Source organism: Galendromus occidentalis, unplaced genomic scaffold (assembly GCF_000255335.2).
Source record: "Galendromus occidentalis unplaced genomic scaffold, Mocc_1.1 scf7180000077451, whole genome shotgun sequence".
Classification (NCBI taxonomy): domain Eukaryota; kingdom Metazoa; phylum Arthropoda; class Arachnida; order Mesostigmata; family Phytoseiidae; genus Galendromus; species Galendromus occidentalis.
In genome coordinates, this window is record NW_003805439.1 from 899,134 (window position 1) to 916,812 (window position 17,679).

The window sequence follows — 17,679 nt, forward strand, 5'->3', positions numbered from 1 at the left end:
AGTTCGTAGTCACATTTATTCAAGATCTCGGGATAGTGTCCACGTATTCATCCCATTCTGCTTGATAGAAGTTCCCGGCGACCAACTCTAGCGAGTGTTTTTCGGCGAACTTCCGAGCGCTCCAATTGAGACGGCCCTCCCTCGAAAACCGAGGCACGCGAGGCTCGTCGAGCTGCAGAGCTTGTTTTTGCTTGAAGACGAGGAAAACATATCGGTGGAGACCCGTTCCTTTCGGCGGTCCGGATCCACGATAAGCCGCTATCTCGACACCCTTCTCAACGTCCGAGCCCGGAATGTTAATCACGAGCCAGTGCTTGACTTCTCCTAGGGTCGGGTTCGCTCTGGACGGTGCGTCGGGGTCCGTCATTATGAGCGTGTAGAGGACATCACTTTCAGCTGACCACGTGATCAGCACGGGCTCGTCTTTCACCTGGGTCGGGGTGAGGATGTCGCCCAAGCTGACGACTTTGCCATTGCCGTACGACACCTGCGCGTTTCATGAAGCTTAAGAACCCATTGGCGAGGAGATTTCGTCCCTATTCAACATCCGAATTTCATCCTTATATTTTAATACAGCTTGAAGATGTATCCTGAATTCTTGGGCGAGAAGTAGATTTCCTCAAGCTGATCCGAATACCTTGACAAGATTCGAGGGAGCTTCAGGGACGACATCGGGCACCACACCGTGGTCTTCGAAACTCTTCACGATGTCCAGGTCGCTCATGGCTGTCAAATCACAGGGAGTTGGTAGATCCAGTCATTGCGGCTGTCTCTCATATCGTGAAGGGAAAGGGCGTCCATGGAAAGAGCGGATTCGGGTGACCCGTTCGATGAGAGATCAATCGCTCGCGACGTGACCTTCCATCTCCTGCCTGCCGTCAGGGGCCTTCGCGAATCTGCATTCCTGTCAAGGTGGGCTCCTATAGGTCAAAGAATCGGAACGAGGCGTAAAGTCAATGAGGTCTGACCGACAACGGCGAGTCCTACCGTGAGCTTGAGTATTTCCCGGAGTCCGCATACCCACGGGACGCGCTCCAAGAACTCGTATGTGAGCTCATCGATTCCATTCCTGTCAGAAAGGGGTGCTACGACGGAATGGAATTCGGCGTCTTCGGTCTCCCCCTTAAGGAGGAGCCTGTCTTGAATGCGATCATGCGCAGAATGTTTCGACTTCTCTTCTCCGAAGAAATTTGAAGAGACGTCTATATCGATGAAAACGGTCACGGTGAACTTATCAGTCTCTGCTGGGCCTAGCGTGGAGTACTTCAGGACACCTGGGGGGAAATTGGAGAGAGGAGCGATCGCGGAGGAGTTCTCGAAGTTTTCTTGTTGAGGAAAAATTGCATTCTGGACGACCGGAAATGCTGAAGTGAAGCAATGAATGAACCGACAACGAGCGGGATCATTGTCAGAGTCGTTCTCAGGGAACGTCGATCGCCACCTCGACCGAATTCCCATCCCTCCAAGGAACGCAGACTCTTGGAGAGAGTTGCAGTCATCTGCTCACGCATCTTGGAGAATTATGAACCAGGCGCAGATTTTCCTCTATTCTAGCACCGAGGAACAAACTCACTCACTCTGCGAGTTGTTTCCTCGCTAGTCTTTGGGCAGCCGAACAGATATAGCGGTGAGTAGTCCAGAAAGAGAGATCACTGTGGGCTCTAGCACCGCCCGCCATTCAGTCAGTCCGTCGAGCAGCCGGTAAACCAGCCGCGACCCTAACACAACCGACAGCATCAGAGGCCGAGAGAGATACCGAAAGGGACCGACGTCAGTCAGTTCGTCATGTGAGCAGAAAACGCCGTCAATGTGAATTTGAATCGAGTACCTACTGAGACTGGCTGAGTGTCTCCGTATGTTGTTTTGAGGCCTGTCGGTCGGACACAGCTCTCGGCAAGACATAATGGCGGCGAAAAATCGGCCCGAGTGGAGGTGGATGTGTGCCCAGATATTTTTTGTCGCGAGGGATTCCGCTCGCGCTGAAGATCAGCGAGGAATCCTTGAGCTCCGAAGACTTGCTTCCGAGAAGTGAATCGTTATTTCCCTCGCACTTGATTGCACCGGCGTAGCGTGCCGACACTCATCGGTTTTCGGTTGCGTCGACAACGATGGTCCGTCGGTGAGGCTGACGCTGGCTTCATATCGCTCTTTCAGGCCTCTGCTCGGCTTCATCGAGAACGACGATGAATCCGAGATCCGTGTGGAGGAACTCTCAGAATTCAGAGCTAGCTTGAACTCACTCAAAGCGGTGGGACTCATACTCGGTGTCCCCGGCTGTGAGTCTGAAAATTGTAAAGAGAAGGTTTGTAGGGATGGAAATGGAAGCGATAATTTGACGAGCAATACGATGCGTCGATCTGATGATGAATACAACGACAGATTCATAGATGAAGTCGATCTACGTTTCATTACAGGTGTGGCTGTGGTGTATTCGCACCCTTCACGTTATGCTTTTCCTACGGTGGCTCGTGGAGCTCTGGAATCACGCCGCTGAGATGAGCGGTTCCGTCTTGTGGAACCGAGCCGTCCTAGGAATGCTGCACCTAAATTCAGTGTTCAACTCGTATTACTTCAACACCGAGCGACACATCGAGGTCATAAAGAAACTCGTGGACGACCTCTCGAAAATCGTGAGGAAATACGAATCTTCACCGAGAAAAAGCAGTCTCTATAGACACGTGTCCATCACCGTCCTGGGGATGTTCTTCGCCGCTTTCGTGGTGCGACTGGTGGAGACGTTCTACGTTCCCGACTTCAGAAGCGTTGCCATCGGCACGCAGCACATTCTGGTCGGTCTGCTGCTCTACGGAAGTCTCTATTATAGCGCAATATTCATGGGTGTCGTGTTCTACCAGCTGAACTTCATCATCAATCACGTAACGATACAAGTCAAGGAGAAGCCAATGCACGCAATTAAACAGCACACGATGCTTGGGCGTTTCATCAGTGATCATGTGAACAAACTCTTCGGAATCCCGATTCTTCTAATGAACGTCACCATAGTTTTCCTCACGTTGGATCTGCTGTTCACGCTCAACAACCAAGTCTCCAATGAGATGTGGCTATCAACTTATCTGCACAGCGTGAGCGGAATAATCATAATGATGGCCGTGATTGAAATGGCATGCCGAATTTCAAGCTCGTCCGAAACAATGCCCGATCTCATCTACGATCAGGTAGGGAACGATTGCCTATCTTGCAATCTACAAGAATCGAGCATGTGATCGTTCAAACATAACCACCAGCAATAATCGTCGAGCTCATTGAGTGCGAGAATTCAGGAGTATTACTCGAAATCCACAGGTGGTGACACGCAGGATAACCAGCAAAACCTCGATTCACGCCTGCGATCTATTCCTCGCGAATTTCGACACCTTTTCCATCCGAGCTTGGGAGGATATTCGACTTGATAGGAAGCTGATACTCATATTCACAGGAGTAATAGGATTCTATGCTGTGGTTCGGGCTCAGCGACTGGCAAACTCAGTGCCGTTATACATGCTTACGAATTATGATGGCGAAATGTCTTTCGTCAAAGATCAAAATCATCATAGCTTTTGATGGTGCACCCTCCCTGTAAGATTATCCCAGTGAGCAATGAACTTTTGAACGCCCACAGCTCCACTCTGATTCATCTGAGAGACCCCATGTAGCATGGTGCCATTCATTCGTCTGGCACAACCGGACCTGTAAGATTCCCCCATCTAGTCGGGGCACACGAGGCGTGGAGGATCCCGATTTTGTCTCCACTCTTGCTTAGACCGAGTTTGCGGCATGATAAGGAAAATTCTCGCTGCTGAGCCACATCCGTTATCCGGAAAAGGGAAATTACCCCCAAACCCCTCCTAAATTGACTCTTTTTTTCTTCGCGCAATTACTGCAGTGCTCTCCCCTAGTCGCGGCAGGGCGAGAAGTTCGGGAGCACGGGGGGAGAAACCCGATCCAGGCGCGATTTCTGAGAGCTCGGTTCTGTCCTGAGTCACGCCTTGAAAGCCGGATCTGCCGGAAGAAATACTGAAAGTATGATAATTCCGCGGGCCGAAAGGCGCGGCAATTTGTGCCGTATCTATCAACGCCCATCACGCTAACGCGCCATCTCGATCGGAGGAGATTCCGACAGAGGGAACCGAAGAAGCTGTGGTAACTGATATGTATTTCGTTTCTTCTCGGATTGGACGGAGGAAGAATCAGTCCGCGAGACAGAGCACCACTGAATATACTCCGCAAGGGAATCGGAGAACTTTTTGCGATGCACTCTTGTAAGTCGATAGGGTCCGCTCGAGACAATGACGGTACCAACAGTCGCCGGGACGCGGACACGATCAACAAAATGAGTTCGCGTGACCCAATGAGGACGGCAGAAGACCCGGTCGCATCGGTCCGTTTACAATGGCCGAGTTTGTTTTCTTTGCGCATTTGGGATTCTCAATCTCAAAATGCACTTTGTCCGCCGTGGAGCTCGAAACTCTTTGATTCGATGCTCGCCGCACCGAATCGGCGCTGTGTCGCTGAGCAAACCACTCGATCCTTCCTCCGGTTTGTATCTTCTTCGACCCTCCACTTCCGACTCCGAGTCTCTCATTCCATCAGCAATCGCTAACACGTCCTCTCTGGTTCTTCTGATCACGGAACATCTACGAATGAAGTGAGCGCTCCGCTGCATCCGCGACCGACCCCGATAGTCCGTCGGAAGGACTAACGTGGAAAATGAACTAATGAATGTTTTTTTTAGACAGTGTCAAAAGGTATCGGATTTCCGTCATCAAGAAACAATTCAATCGTGCGCAAACCTTGCCATCCTTCTGCGAGGCTCGCAGTCCGATTCGCTCCAGTGACCAAGCGGTCTCTCTAAGCGCCGGAGAAGATCGATTCCGTTTCGCATCTTTAAGAAAACGACGGCTGGGGACCTTTTGTGCTCACCGTGTCCATAACTAGTGACTGCCGAAAATGAGTTTCCCGCAAGCCGTCAGGAACTGGATCTCTCCCCCGAAGGCACCGAGAATCTAAATCAGAATTCCATTCGACACCTCTCGTAATCGTTCGAGAAACGAGGGATCAATCGGAGCCCGAGAAGGAACTAGATGTCTGCAACATCGCTGCCTTGCGAGAGTCAGAGGAGAGCAGCCCTGATCGAGTCGTTCCGGAGAACGTGTGGTTTCTGTTATCTCACTCGCTGGAACAATTCGCCATGCAAAGCATTGTGGTCTCAATTTTATCCCTCATTTAACCCTAATGCGGTTGTCGCTCCGCTCGTTTTGGCAAGTATTCCCCTTCCCTCAGCCAGCTAGCAGGCTGCTTGCTTATCTCATGGACAAGAGCTATTCAGCACCGCCCCGCGCGAGCACGCGGGAATCGTTTCAGCTGACGCAGAATCGCTTCGAGTTGTTCATCGATTATATTTCGCGGGGAGTCAATTTCCTCCCGCTGAGGAAACAAAAGACAAATTGAGCGGCCGGGAGCATTCCCGCGTTCCGATATCGGAGAATGCTCTCGAAGCAAGACGTAGATGCCGCCTGTTTCACCGAGTCGAGGTCTCAATGTTCTATTGGAGATGTCGACCAGTTGCTGATTTTCGGACTCGGTCCGGCGCGCGTTAAAACTTACAATTTCAGCTTCCGATGCTCTCCGACAGCGAGAGCAAACGAACGAAGGATTTTCGCGCGAATTCGTTTGCGTCGACTCGATCAAGGTGAACGAAAGCAAGCCCAGGGAGGAGGAACGTAAGACATTTTCGATACCCCGCTGTTCCGCTCAATGCTCAGAAGCTGTCCTTGACATCATAGCCAATTCTGCAACCTCAGCCTAATGATTGCATCGAAAACCTTTTAATGTTCCGGAGCTCCCAACGTCATTTCGGACGAACGGAGGGGTTCGATGATTCCGTTGCACATGAAGTACATACATAAAAGCCACAAGATCTCCATCTTCCGCTTATCTGAGTTCATATTTCACAATGTCCGACGATTGTTCGTAATCATCGCCGTCGAGAGCCTCCCGTTGACCATCTCCCCGTTTCGAGCAGGACCGCCTCGATTCTCGGACGACGCGACGGCTCGGGCTTTCGAGCATCCAAGATTTCGACTTCCCACCCGAATCGTCGCTGTAATCTCGCAGCTTTGTCGGGGCGAAAGTCTCTCAACGGAACTTTTGTTATATGACCCGCAGCCGAGTACGGCTCGGGACGAGTCGGGTTGTTCCTCGACAAGCAGCGGAATGATTCTGAGCGCAAGAATGGGTTCAGAATGTGCAGAAGAAGCTCCGGAGGGTGTGCCCCAGACGGCGGAGCGGAACGTAAAGGGGAAAAATCTCGGGCTATTTGACTGAGTCTGCAACTCAGTCGGGGAACCGCCGTAGAACTACGCTTCATTCTTTTTCCCGAGAATTCGCGACCAGATATCATTCCTGCTATACCAATGTGACCTCGAAGAATCCCGAACGCACCCGCGATGCGTCTCGCCTCATTAGGTGATGATTTACTTCTTCGAAATACCGATGCTCAGCGCATGGCACTTTCGCGTGTTCCGTTGTCCATCGTGATTCGTTTTAATTTCCCTTGTACTGAAGAATGATTTTAAAGGATTCTAGAAGCTCATCTCAATAAATCGATGAGCTCCTGAGGACCAACCAGTATTTAATTGTAGGTGATGAGTACGCGGCAGCCACAGGATCCGGAAAGTTGGAGTACCCTCGCGAAGCGATCGACCAGGTTACAATTTCTCTCGCGTCGATCCATTCTCTTACGTATCTAGTCGACCGAATCGAGTCACCGTTATTTTGTCTGTCGAAACTGCACTGGCTGGACATTCCCAGCCCTAGCCATCATGATTCCCGTGCTAAACGCGTAATCCCCGAGTATCATAAGCCCGAGCCCATATCATGGTCTTTTTCACCCAGGGGGATCGGTTATTCTTGCTCAAGATAACCTCCAGGCGATGCCTCACAAGGAGTCACGCATATTCGACGATTTACCTCGTCGAATGCTTTGTTCCTGAGAATCGCCATGATCAGATTTTTGACCAATTTTCCGCGATTCGCCCCCTACCTTTCCCCTCTACCGGGAGCTGAAACGTAGCTCTACGCTAGAGCGTGCTATCATAGAGAGTCTTCCATGGATCGATTTCGGGGACCTCTGTTTTCATCGCGAAATTACCATTATCAAATAATCTGACATTCCGAGACGGCATGACGAAAATTCCCTGCTGGAGCTCGTTGAACGCAGAAAACAGGTGTTCGGAACGAATTGTGGCCGGTCGTCGTTAGGAAATGGGTGTCAGGAGTGTCGACAATGCAAAGTCGGTCGCGTGCCAATTGCCTAAATTGTCGGTGATGACGTTCGCGGTGGTGAACGGTCCTCCTCGTTTTTCCCCTCGGTCCCCTCCCCTTGCCCGCGGACCCCATCCGAACGCATCATCATGTCCCCTCTGAGGTTCAGCGTTCCTCTCTCCCATACATGTACCCCTCCCGAGTCCTGCGACCAGCCGCGTGCCCCGTCGGCGAGGTCGGCGGCGCGACGGCGAACGAACGCGGTCGACTCGAGCCCAAGAGCAAAAGGACCCGGGCCGGCAGGGTTTCTGGGGAACCGGTGGAAAGTTTCTCGAGGGGCTCCGCGAGACGTCGCGGAGGGGAATCTCCCGCCATTCAAGAAGAGGGCGACATCGACAACAACGAGAACAACGTTGGCTTTAGTAGTTGCTTGGCTGCAATAGTTGGGAAGCCGCCGCGTCGCGGTAGCGCCGTCGTCGCTCTCGCTCCGAGTGACTGGGACGAAGGGAAACAGGCATTTATATTGAAAAATATTACTCCCGTTTCCGGAAAGGACTCCACGAACGAACGGACAGACGAATGGCTGCTCGGACTGGCAGTCGAAGCGGCAGCCAACCGCCCTGCCGGCCACAAGCTCAGACTCTCTGCTCTTTGTCGGCGACGAGAGCACGACGACGGTGGTGGTGGCGGCGGCGACAACGGCGAGAAGAGAACGACGACGACTGGTTTTTGGCCACTGCGCGGCGGAACCGAGCGGATGCCACGACGGAGAGGACGAGCGCCACGAGTGACCGACAGACAGACAGAGCGACCGACAAGAAGAGGAAAACACGTCGTTTCGACAAACTGCTTCACCAGGCCAACGAGAACGAAAGGAGAGCGTTCAGTGAGAGCTTTACTCCCCGGACGAAAGTTCTAAAACGGCAACAAACTCGTTCCTGCTCCCCGTGACAGCTCCCTCGGTCCGTCAACGATTCGCGCGTCCACTCGCCCGCTCGCTCGTCCGTTTGTTGGTTATTTGCTCCGAAGTCGCTTCTCGCTCCAACACCTACTCGAAGTTTCAATTCAAAAGTCAGGCGCTGCCGATCTGCTCATTCTAAACTCATCCTTTCGTTGTGATCCGATCGAAAGTCCGATCCCAACGCGACGCTGGCTGAAAGTCGTCGTACCCAAACAAGCTTCCTCTTTTGTCGCGCGGTCGGGGCGAACAGCGGGACTGGGAATAAATAATTGAAGGGTCTCGACAGCGGGAACGGCGCGGCCTCCAGCTCCCACTTTGTACTGTTTTTACAGCGACGGAGGGAACGCATATTTCCAGTGCCTCCGATGCGAGTTTTTATCTGATGAAAGACTGATGCACCGGATCACAGAGACTCTCATGGTGGAGAAAAGAGCCCTACACTCACTTTCTTCATCGTTTTTCCTGTATCCTCCTTATGCCAGGCTTAGCATTCGTCTCGATTTCCCGTCTCCATAGCAGGTCATATTCAGGAAGCCGATTGGACTATGGAATTTCGATTTGCTCCGGAATAAGCCTTCTAAGATGCTGGCACTGGCCGCTCTCTTATTCATCGTGTGTGTTTGTCGTACTCAAAGAGCAGTGACCAAGATGCAACGCGGATCCCTTTCCGAACGGAAACATCAGGACCTTCCGATGAAACCCACAGCAACGTGTTGAATACTTGAGGAGGATTCACTCGAGGAGGATTAAATACTATATAGACGGAATAGAATGAGATCTCCAGGCGAAGAGTTTCCAGAAACTATCTTTGGTACACTGATACTCAAAGCGGTGATTCTCACAGAAGTGAGGCAGTTCGCAATGTACTTCGAACGAAACATCTGTTCCGCATAGGGAGCCCGATTCGCTGATAGACGGCCTCAAATCATCACCGAATAGTACTCGTTCTTCAAGCAAACGTGTCCCGGACACCGGTCTCTATTCCTTTGAGAACGAGCTCAATAGTCGTGTCCGATTCTTGTAGCTAAGCGGGTCAGAAGACAATTTTCCGCCCTATTTTCTGTTTGAGGTCTTTCTTCCGGAATTGGTTCACTGAATCTATCCCGCACGCTTCCGCAAGAACAGGATCGTTGCGACATCTTCAATGCTGTTAGGGAAGAAGGCAAGGTCTGGCTCTCGTCGCTGTCATACATATACTCCGGGCCGCGGGAGTCCGATTGCCAGACCCAGACATGCGTTTCCGTCAGGTCGTACCGGCACTATTGTTACTGTTTGGGAACGCTGTCGGGAAATGCGCTCTCGAGGATTCGACGTCTGAATGTCGGAGCTCACTCTTGAAAACTAATCTCAACTATGAGAAACACAGAGCCCCCGGACTCGTACCCTCAGCCGTCTTAGTCGATGAGGATTTGGCTGTAGCTGAAAGTCGCTACGGTGGAGGAGGTGGGCACGGAGGCTACGGAGGGCACGGACATTACGGCGGTCACGGAGGACATCGTCACGGCCATGGCAGCCACGGACACCGCGGTAGCCGATACGGAGGTGTGTCTATGCTGAGCTCTTCTAATCGAAAGTTTTTTCCTCCCCGAGACAAGAATAATAATCGAGCTCATCCGAGAGAATGCAATTCTCATCCATCACGAACGTTCATTCGAATATCCAATCATGATCCTAGGGAGTCGTCACGGACACCACGGAGGTCACCGACATTACGGCGGTCGAAGACATGGTAGTCGTCACGGCTCGCATCACGGCAGCCACCGACATCACAGCCGTCACGGAGGGCATCACGGGAGACATGGCCACTGGAATAGACATGGGAGGTGAGGTCGCCGAATTTCCCTTTGGTCTAATCCGCCTTTCCCAGCTGCGACAATGGTTTCGAATTCGGATTCCAGGTACCACGGAGACCGCGGCTGGGGCCATGAGCGGAGGTGGGGCCATGATCGTCACGGGAGGCAACATCACGACAGCGGGAGCCGAGGCTCGCATCACAGACACTATGGACACCATGGTGGATCCCGCCACCACGGTAAGTCTTTTCATCGAACTCCCTCCTCTAATAGATCTTACGAATCGCAGCAAGCTCAACGATCGCCTTCACTCCACAGGGGGTCGTCACGGGAGTCATCACGGTGGATCCCACCACGGCGGGCACAGACACCATGGGGGTCATGGCTCGAGGCATCATGGTGGACATCATGGACACCACGGACACCATGGTCATCACGGTGGACATCGACGTCATTACGGGGGTCACGGGAGACACGGTCATCATGGTGGCTATCATTGAGGGCTCGAAACGAGCTTCCTGCCTGTAAAAATGAGTTGTAAATAAAAACTCGGTGTAAATATCACTTTTACGTACCTGGTAACTCTTGGCGGTTTCCCTGCTCATGTATGCCAAGACGGGCGCCCACATGAACCCCGAGTTCGGGGTCCAGGGGAGATAGAGATGCGCAACAATTTCAAAGTAAGTCGTCACCGTACAGAGCATGGTTCCGAACGAAGTCAAAACTTCAGTGGAACCCTGAAGATGAGTCGTGGGTTCTGTTAGGTACAACGATGCGCTGTCGAGTGACCTCTCTCGATAGGGAGGAACAGAGTCGAGTTGTCCCATCCCCATGGGGCAGGCCTCGGTGGCCTAATGCGTCAGCCGCCTTCACTAGAATTCGGCTCATTTCCGATCGGGAACGAAAATCAAATGAGGAAGACGGGCATTTGAGAACGTGGATCACAAGACCCGAATTCTCCGCTCACAATAGTTCCGATACAGGAGGCGCGAGAGGAATTGCGCTTGCCTCCGAAGAAAACGATTTATATCTTCACCAGCGCTGCATCGGCATAGGCCGATGGATCGATGCTGATCTGGTGATTCCGATCCCCCGATTCAATCTGGAAACGAAAAAGCATGGAAGGACTTGATATGTAGCGAGTGGATCCAATGGATTCTCTGATTCGAATAGAGGCGCACCCCATCCGTGAGATATGGCAGACTTTCCGGCACGGGTCGATCAGCCACGCTATAGAAATTGTTTTCTGTATGTCAGATTCAGGAAATCAGCCCGTCGTCGAGGTGATATCGGGTTATCAATAAGGGATCTCCCGCAGCGATCATGGAAAGAACTCCAAGATCTAGGAAGAACTCGCATTTCTCGACCTTCGAATCATAGGAGGGAGGTTCTCGTCCCGATCACATAATTTCATAGGGCCCGCAGAAGAGAATGACCCGCTCAAAAAAACTTCGGCTGGAAGTTCTCGGTCTCGTAAGACGCGTCGTTGTCCCGGGCTGACACAGTTCATTTGAGGCATTGCTTTCACTGGAAGTTGTGCTCCTCGAGCTTAGCCATCGTCGGGTTGATGGTCTTGACCAGAAGACAAGATTCCGTTTCTAGTTGACCACTTCCGCTGGTCATGCGGACCGCGCCGAGCCAGTCATTGACTTAAGGACTCGACCAGATGACCTCCATATTGTTCACCCGCGTCTGAGAGCGGCAAGTCCGAGGGAGGGAACTTCCGACCTCAGGGTACATAAGGAACTCGCCAGATGTGGCGAGCAACAATGATGAAGTTGTTCCGCAGAGCCCAGCTGACGGCTTTGATACTCGGTCTTCAATGGGAGCTGTGCACGGCGCGGGAGGCGTGCGAGACGTTCGGAGGACCATGCGATGACCTTCTGCCTCAGGTGGTATCTTCAGCAGCTCCGAACCGGACCGCGAAACCAGACTTGACGGTCCAAGCGACCGAAGACTTGGCGGTTGCTGAGTCGAGATACGGTCATCACGGACATCATGGTCACTATGGGGGGCACGGGGGACACAGACACGGACACCACGGGCACCGTCATCATGGGGGACATCACGGAAGAGAGCATCACGGTCATCACGGACACCATGGACACCACGCTCGAAGACACCACGGGGGGCATCATGGTTCACATCACGGAGGTCACAGACACCATGGGGGTTACCACAGACAGGGGGGCAGACACGGACATTGGAACCGCGGTCACAGGTAAGATTTTTCCATGCGCGATCTTAAACATTGAATGCCCGTCCATGTTCACGTTGGATCTTGCGTAGGCATCACGGAGATAGGGGATACGGTCACGAACGCAAATGGGGCTGGGACCGTCACGGAGGTTCCCATTACGACAGAGGAGGTCATCGTAGCCACCGCGGACATCACAGACATCACGGCGGCGAGGGGCACCACAGTGAGTTTCGAATCACCGGAAGGAACGAAGGGGCCTGTGCGGAACTGCTCGATGATGGATACGTTCAACTTGGCAATTTCTCTCCTTCTCAGGGCGTCATCACGGCTCTCGGCACGGCGGATCCCATCACGGGCACCACGGTCACCACAGACATCACGGTGGCAGACACTACGGAGATCATCACGGAGGACACAGACATCATGGTTACGGAGATCGTCACCACGGACACCACCAAGGTCACAGACATCACGGTCACCACGGTGGATACCACTAAGGGATCGGCGGAACCAGAAGCAATTTCATGTAAAATATAGTTGTTTTAGTTTCCGTACATGTATATAGACGGGTGCAGATTGAGTGTTCAATACAGCGGGGACCGCTTCGCCATGGGAAAGAATTTGTTCCTCTTTGATGTAAGATCTCTCTTCGGTGTAGGTATCCTAATTTCTCCTTCTTAGAGGAGGAGTTTCAATCCGGATTTCCATATTGAGTGTGCTACTTTGGTTCGTCTGTCTTCTCCCGGGACCAGATCGATCTCATTCTTCGACTTTCATCCTTCCGTGGATTTGAGCTGGGGCGCGTCGGTGTCATACCAGTCGATCGAAGTCCGTCCCAGCTGAACGCTCATCGAGTGGTGTACAGTTAGACGTCCCGGTGAGCTCGACGATTTGCTTGAGCTCGACGATTTGCTTGAGCTCCACGACCACACCTACCTCCTAGCGACCGCCCGACTCATTCAGAGCAGAACTTTTCTGAAATGCATCGATGTAGAGTAAGAGAAATCGACCAGCCTCGGCACTCCCGTCCATCTCCGAATATAGTCTAGAATTAAATATCTCCTTGAGACTACTCCCGGGAGCATATCTGCTGTCCGAGCTAGTTTTGTTCTTTCGGCTCCTAATCCAGGATTAGCGCGGGCTAAATGGAATATTGCTCAAATTCAGGAAGTTTGTCTGGAAAGTACATCCCAATAGGGGATACATCGAAGCGAGTCCTCCGACCCTCATGAGGTAGAGTCGAAGATCGAGACGGGTGTCTTACCAGGCTCAGAAGAGCCTAGAACGATTCCGGTCTCCTCTTGCCGCGTATTTTCGTTGGGAGTTTCCGTCAGGATTTTCTTCCGGGAGAGCGTCTTTCGAGAAGTCACCGGTGCCCTTCGGCGGGACCAGTGATTGCTCTGCAACCACTCAGCGAGCGACGATCAGAAAAGAACTCGTGACGAATGAATTCAAGTCGATTCCTACGAAATCGGAGAGCGTGATTCCCCGATCCCATCCCACCGAAGGAGATGCTTCGCTGACCTTCACGCTCTGCCTCCGAGAACGCATCGGTGATGGTCGCTCACCCAGACGTTTTTGGATCTGGGTCAGTGACACTTTCTGTTCGGCTGATCGAATTTGTCGAGGCCGAAGTCTTGTGTGTGAATTGATCCGTTTTCACGCCTGATCTCGCGCTCTTGTACCCTTCCTGGTGGGGGTTCTTGTGAGCTGCTCTCTCACGGAGGCTAGATTCCCTTGTCGGCGATTGCATAATATTTCCGGTTATCTCATATTGTACTTCCACTTGCCTCCCATATAACACAGACCCACAGCCAGGCGGCGACCACAGAAAATGCTTAGAGCAAAACACATAGCCACAGTATGTGTTGTGGCTCTCGCTCTCGACTGGGGCCCTCCAGGATCGGAGGCTTCGGACATCTATCCTCGTAGCAGCGAATATCTCGGTTATCTGCTTATCGGAGCTCCGTTGCTTGACCGAGAGAACAAGCTCATTAATTCAACATCACTGCAAAGCGGTGTCGCGCGGACGAGCAATGATCTCGATGTAGCGGAGTCTCGCTACGGACACCATAGCCACCGGCACCATGGAGGTCACGGAGGACACCGCCACCATCATGGAGGACATCGACACTACGGCGGACGTCACGGAGGCAGTCATCACGGACATCATGGACACCATGGACATCACGGCAGGAGACACTACGGGGGCCGTCATGGATCGCATCATGGCGGTCACCGGCATCATGGAGGCTATCACAGGCACGGGAGGCGCCACAACCATTGGAGTCGAGGCTCCCGGTGAGTCACCAGATTTTCCGACGCGAATTCTCAACTTTGAGGTCGACATGCCAACGGCGATTTCATTGTTTCAAGACATCACGGTGATCGGGGACACGGTTCTGAGAGGCGGTGGGGCTGGGATAGGAGGGGCGGATCCCACCATGATCGCGGGGGTCACCGCAGCTATCACGGCCATCACAGACACCATGACCAAGAGGGACGTCACGGTCTGTTGGAACTGTTTATCCTTTCCATGCTTCACTATTTCCCCAGGGCATTTCCCCGTTCGATTCCTTTTCCCAAGTAGACTATGTTGTCGCTCACGTTCAATCTTCCATCCAAGGTCGCCATTATGGTGGACGCCACGGGGAGAGCCACCATGGCCATCACGGACATCATGGTCATCATGGAAGTCGCCACCATGGAGGACACCACGGCGGTCACAGGCACCATAGTCACGGAGGAGGTCACAGAGGACACCATAATCGTCACGGGCATCATGGTCATCACGGGGGCTATCACTGATCGCGTCATCCCCCGTCCGCTCTTGGAGATTATTGATTCGAGCGCGGGCTGCACAAAGATTTCAAGAATAAATCTAGTCAACCTGTGACGAAAATACACCCCCTCTCATTTCGCACATCGTCATTCGGCCACTCTTACGTTAGCCGCTTCCGGGGACCTCTGCGATTATCCTGGGCTACTTGCGAGTGACTTCTCCTCGATGATTGACTGCATATTCCCACCTGGGGGGAATTATGTTTCGCCAATGACTCCGCCTTATGCACATCGAGTTATCTATATTCGGGAGCGGGAATCGTTATCAGATCATAGGAATGAAAATCCAGGGAGAGTTCGAAACAGAACACCAGCGGATGCTCAAATCGGAGCATGCCGGGTCGTCATCGACAAGAGACCCTCGTCTGTAACGAAGCTCACAGTGTCTACATCCATTTTCCCATTTTCCTCTTATTTCCGATCTGTCCGACGTCTCGAGCTCGCATCCGCCTTCCGCTAACCTGTCTCGTCCTCAATACGAGGAGCGAGAATCTTACGCATGAGCTCCTAACTAGCCTCGCGAATTCCCGATAGATAGAGGGTCTCGTCACTTCTGATCACAGAGAATGTGTTGCGTCAGACCCCTAAAAACTGACCTGATCCGCGTCACGGGCTTTCCAACACTGACTCAGTGATCAACAACGAGACAGAGCGTTTTTTAGTTGCTCCCTCCTCTTCTGGGTGAAATTCTTCGGGGAACCTCTCGGCTCCAGTCGCGATCGACGTCTTGTTTAAGCAAGATACCTAGAAGACGTCCCACGGTGTTCTCTTCCGTTTTGGCGACCTCTATTGGGAGTTCCTCTGTTGACAGGGCTCATTTGATTCCGGGAACGTGATCCTCGTTCACGGCGCTCTGGGATCAGATCTTTTGGAGAGCTCCGAGGAGTCGCCGTATCGAGGGGACTCCGATCGTAAGGCTTTCTGGCTGCGGACCTTTCACTTTAGCGAACGTTTCGTCAGGGCAGCTCTGTTGTTGGTCTATTGCACCAAATCCCGTCGCTCTTTCAACACGCGCTCGCCGACCCTCGCCAAGGGTATATCCCAAGCGGAGTCGGAGCAGCGTCTCAATCATGCGTAGGTGGCTGTGTCTTTTTCTTGTTTCCGCGGCTTTCGGCGCTTATCTCGAGTACGATGTCCCAGGGGACCTCGTCGCTCTAGAAAGTCGCTACAACAACGCAGACGGAGGGAGCGGCGGTCATGGGCACCACGGAAGCCATTACGGCGGTAAGTCATCGAGTACGAGCACAGAGTTCCGATAATTTCGTCGACCCCACGTTCCCACTTCCGTGCTCCATCCGATTGGAAGTCCCACAGGGAGAGGGGATGGAGAGCTGAATTTCATCGGATGGCCTGCCAGAAGCTACTCAAAAGGACGTCGTTCGGACGTAGTCCCGTCCTCACCTCTCCGATTGTCTCCATAGCGATCACAGAGCGCCGCTGATAGGTATCCCGCACGGAAAATCAACGGAAAAATGAATGATCTAGCAATGAGAATACCTCCCATGCCAAGACTATCCTAATTCTGAGTTCCACGGTTGAAGGCGGACATCATAGAGGTGGAGGAAGTCACGGCGATGGCGGAACGCGCCATTATAGAGACCATCACGGGAATCATCACCGTAGCATTCGCCAGAACAGGAGTTACGGCAACTACGGCGGGTATCAGGGTCACTTCGACCGCGGTCGGAGGTGCGTCGCGCAGGCAGACTCTACAGTAAACACTCGCGTTAAGCAAGATCGATTCACCTTGATTCCTTAAGTATTCTATGGGAGCTCAAAATGATTCGTCGATTTTTTTTCAACCGATCAGGTACTGGAGAGATCAAGGCCACGGATTAGAAGCTCGTTACGGCCGCCATCGACACGGTGGCCACCGCTACGACAGAGGTCAGCGTAGATCACAATACAACCGGAGGCGGCGCTACGGAGACGGAGACCGTTACGGTGAGCGAAGATCCGCAAGGGAATGATAATCATTCGATCCTCCTGATTTTTGTATGAAATCGACTCTCTCGTGTCAAAATGATTTCTCGGGAAGCAGTGGAAGCTCAATCGCGATCGATTCCTTTGAAGGAGGTCGCTACGGCAATCGGCACGGAGGTAGCCATTACGGTCAGGGCGGACGCCGAGGAGGCTACGGAGGATCGTATCAGGAAGGACACCGGCAAGGACGCCGATACGGAGGCGACAGCCATGGCCGAAGGGGACATTACGGACATCGAGGAAGCTACTGAAATAGCGGGAGCTTCTATTGCAAGCCAGGAACGACGACCGATGTACCTAACTGCGAGACGCTATCGACATAGAGATCGTTGGGCTGCCGCGTGAAGCACACACTTAGTTGAGGGGAGGTGCCCCCTTCTCTGTGGGGAGTCACCATCACTTAATGACTTCAGTCCGCGACTCAGTCCTGAGACTTCATTCGATAGGCCAAGTCCGAGGAGTCTGGGCGTCGGGACGGGAGTTCCCATTGCCGACTCTAACCCGAGATCACGTAGTCCGTCGATGAGACTGGTGTTCAGAAACCGAATCTAGGTACCTACCTATTCACGCGGAAGCGTGAACATACCATCTGCATCGACTGATCAGTCGTCACGTGAAAGCGGATCCAACCGTGCCAT

General features: G+C 52.7%; 2 protein-coding genes across 2 annotated transcripts; one reads left to right on the forward strand and one right to left on the reverse strand.

The window, feature by feature from the left end:
* On the reverse strand, positions 1-743 carry LOC100902128 (protein D3). The gene is made up of 2 exons (XM_003743755.2): positions 638-743; positions 1-487 (listed from the first exon to the last, which is right to left on the reverse strand). Exons 1-2 carry the CDS (start codon positions 722-724, stop codon positions 20-22), a joined length of 555 nt encoding a protein of 184 aa, XP_003743803.1. The 5' UTR covers positions 725-743; the 3' UTR covers positions 1-19.
* A 1,160-nt stretch (positions 744-1,903) lies between these two features.
* Positions 1,904-3,561, forward strand: LOC114828251 (uncharacterized). The gene is made up of 4 exons (XM_029111601.1): positions 1,904-1,932; positions 2,155-2,302; positions 2,415-3,176; positions 3,304-3,561. The coding sequence occupies exons 1-4, from the start codon at positions 1,904-1,906 to the stop codon at positions 3,559-3,561; spliced, it is 1,197 nt and encodes a 398-aa protein (XP_028967434.1).
* The last annotated feature ends 14,118 nt before the right edge of the window (positions 3,562-17,679 follow it).